This window comes from Myotis davidii, unplaced genomic scaffold (genome assembly GCF_000327345.1).
Source record: "Myotis davidii unplaced genomic scaffold, ASM32734v1 scaffold49, whole genome shotgun sequence".
NCBI lineage: Eukaryota > Metazoa > Chordata > Mammalia > Chiroptera > Vespertilionidae > Myotis > Myotis davidii.
This window is the reverse complement of record NW_006300375.1, coordinates 4,630,729-4,631,378: the sequence shown is the minus strand read 5'-3', so window position 1 is coordinate 4,631,378 and position 650 is coordinate 4,630,729. Positions and strand designations below refer to the sequence as shown.

At 69.5% G+C, this 650-nt stretch overlaps 1 protein-coding gene across 1 annotated transcript in view; it reads right to left on the bottom strand.

Moving 5' to 3' along the window:
- Window positions 1-650, bottom strand: part of ZNF467 (zinc finger protein 467) — a 6,545-nt gene that overhangs the window by 871 nt on the left and 5,024 nt on the right. The window contains exon 6 of the mRNA XM_015572698.1: window positions 8-648. Coding sequence (XP_015428184.1) covers window positions 8-648 — 641 coding nt within the window. The remainder of the gene's footprint in view (window positions 1-7; window positions 649-650) is intronic.

The following is a 650-nucleotide window of genomic DNA, read 5'->3' as shown; positions in this document are numbered from 1 at the left end:
CGCTCGCTGGCGGGAGCGTCCTGGGGCGCCTGTGTGCAGCGATGCCCGCAGGCCAGGGGTTCGGTGGCACCGCCCGGTGCGCACTCGTCACATCCAAAGGGGCGCCCCTCGCTGCCGTGCAGACGCTGGTGCGTGGCGAGGTTCTTCTTCCAGCCGACGCTCAGTCCGCAATCAGAGCAGACGAAAGGCTTAGGTCCCGGAGGGGATGGGGCCAGGGTCTGGGCAGGAGAACCCGGAGGGGCGGGCACATCGGAGGACGGCGGGGCGCGGCAGGCCGCCTCGTGCACCCTTTGGTGCCGCGCCAAGTGCTGCTTGTGCGTGAAGCTGCGGGAGCACTGCGCGCACTGGTAGGGCCTCTCGCCCGTGTGGATGCGCTGGTGGCGGATCAAGTGCGTCTTTTTGCGAAAGCGCTTCTCGCACTCGGTGCAGGGGAAGGGGCGCTCGCCCGTGTGCGTCTTCTGGTGCGAGCCCAGGTGTATCTTCTGGCTGAAGCACTTGCCGCACTCCGTGCACGGGTAGGGCCGCTCGCCCGTGTGCGTGCGCAGGTGGCGGGTCAGGTGGGCCTTCTTGCTGAAGCGCTTGTCGCACTCGGAGCACGGGAACGGCCGCTCGCCCCGGTGGCTGCGCTGGTGCAGCAGCATGCGCGCGCT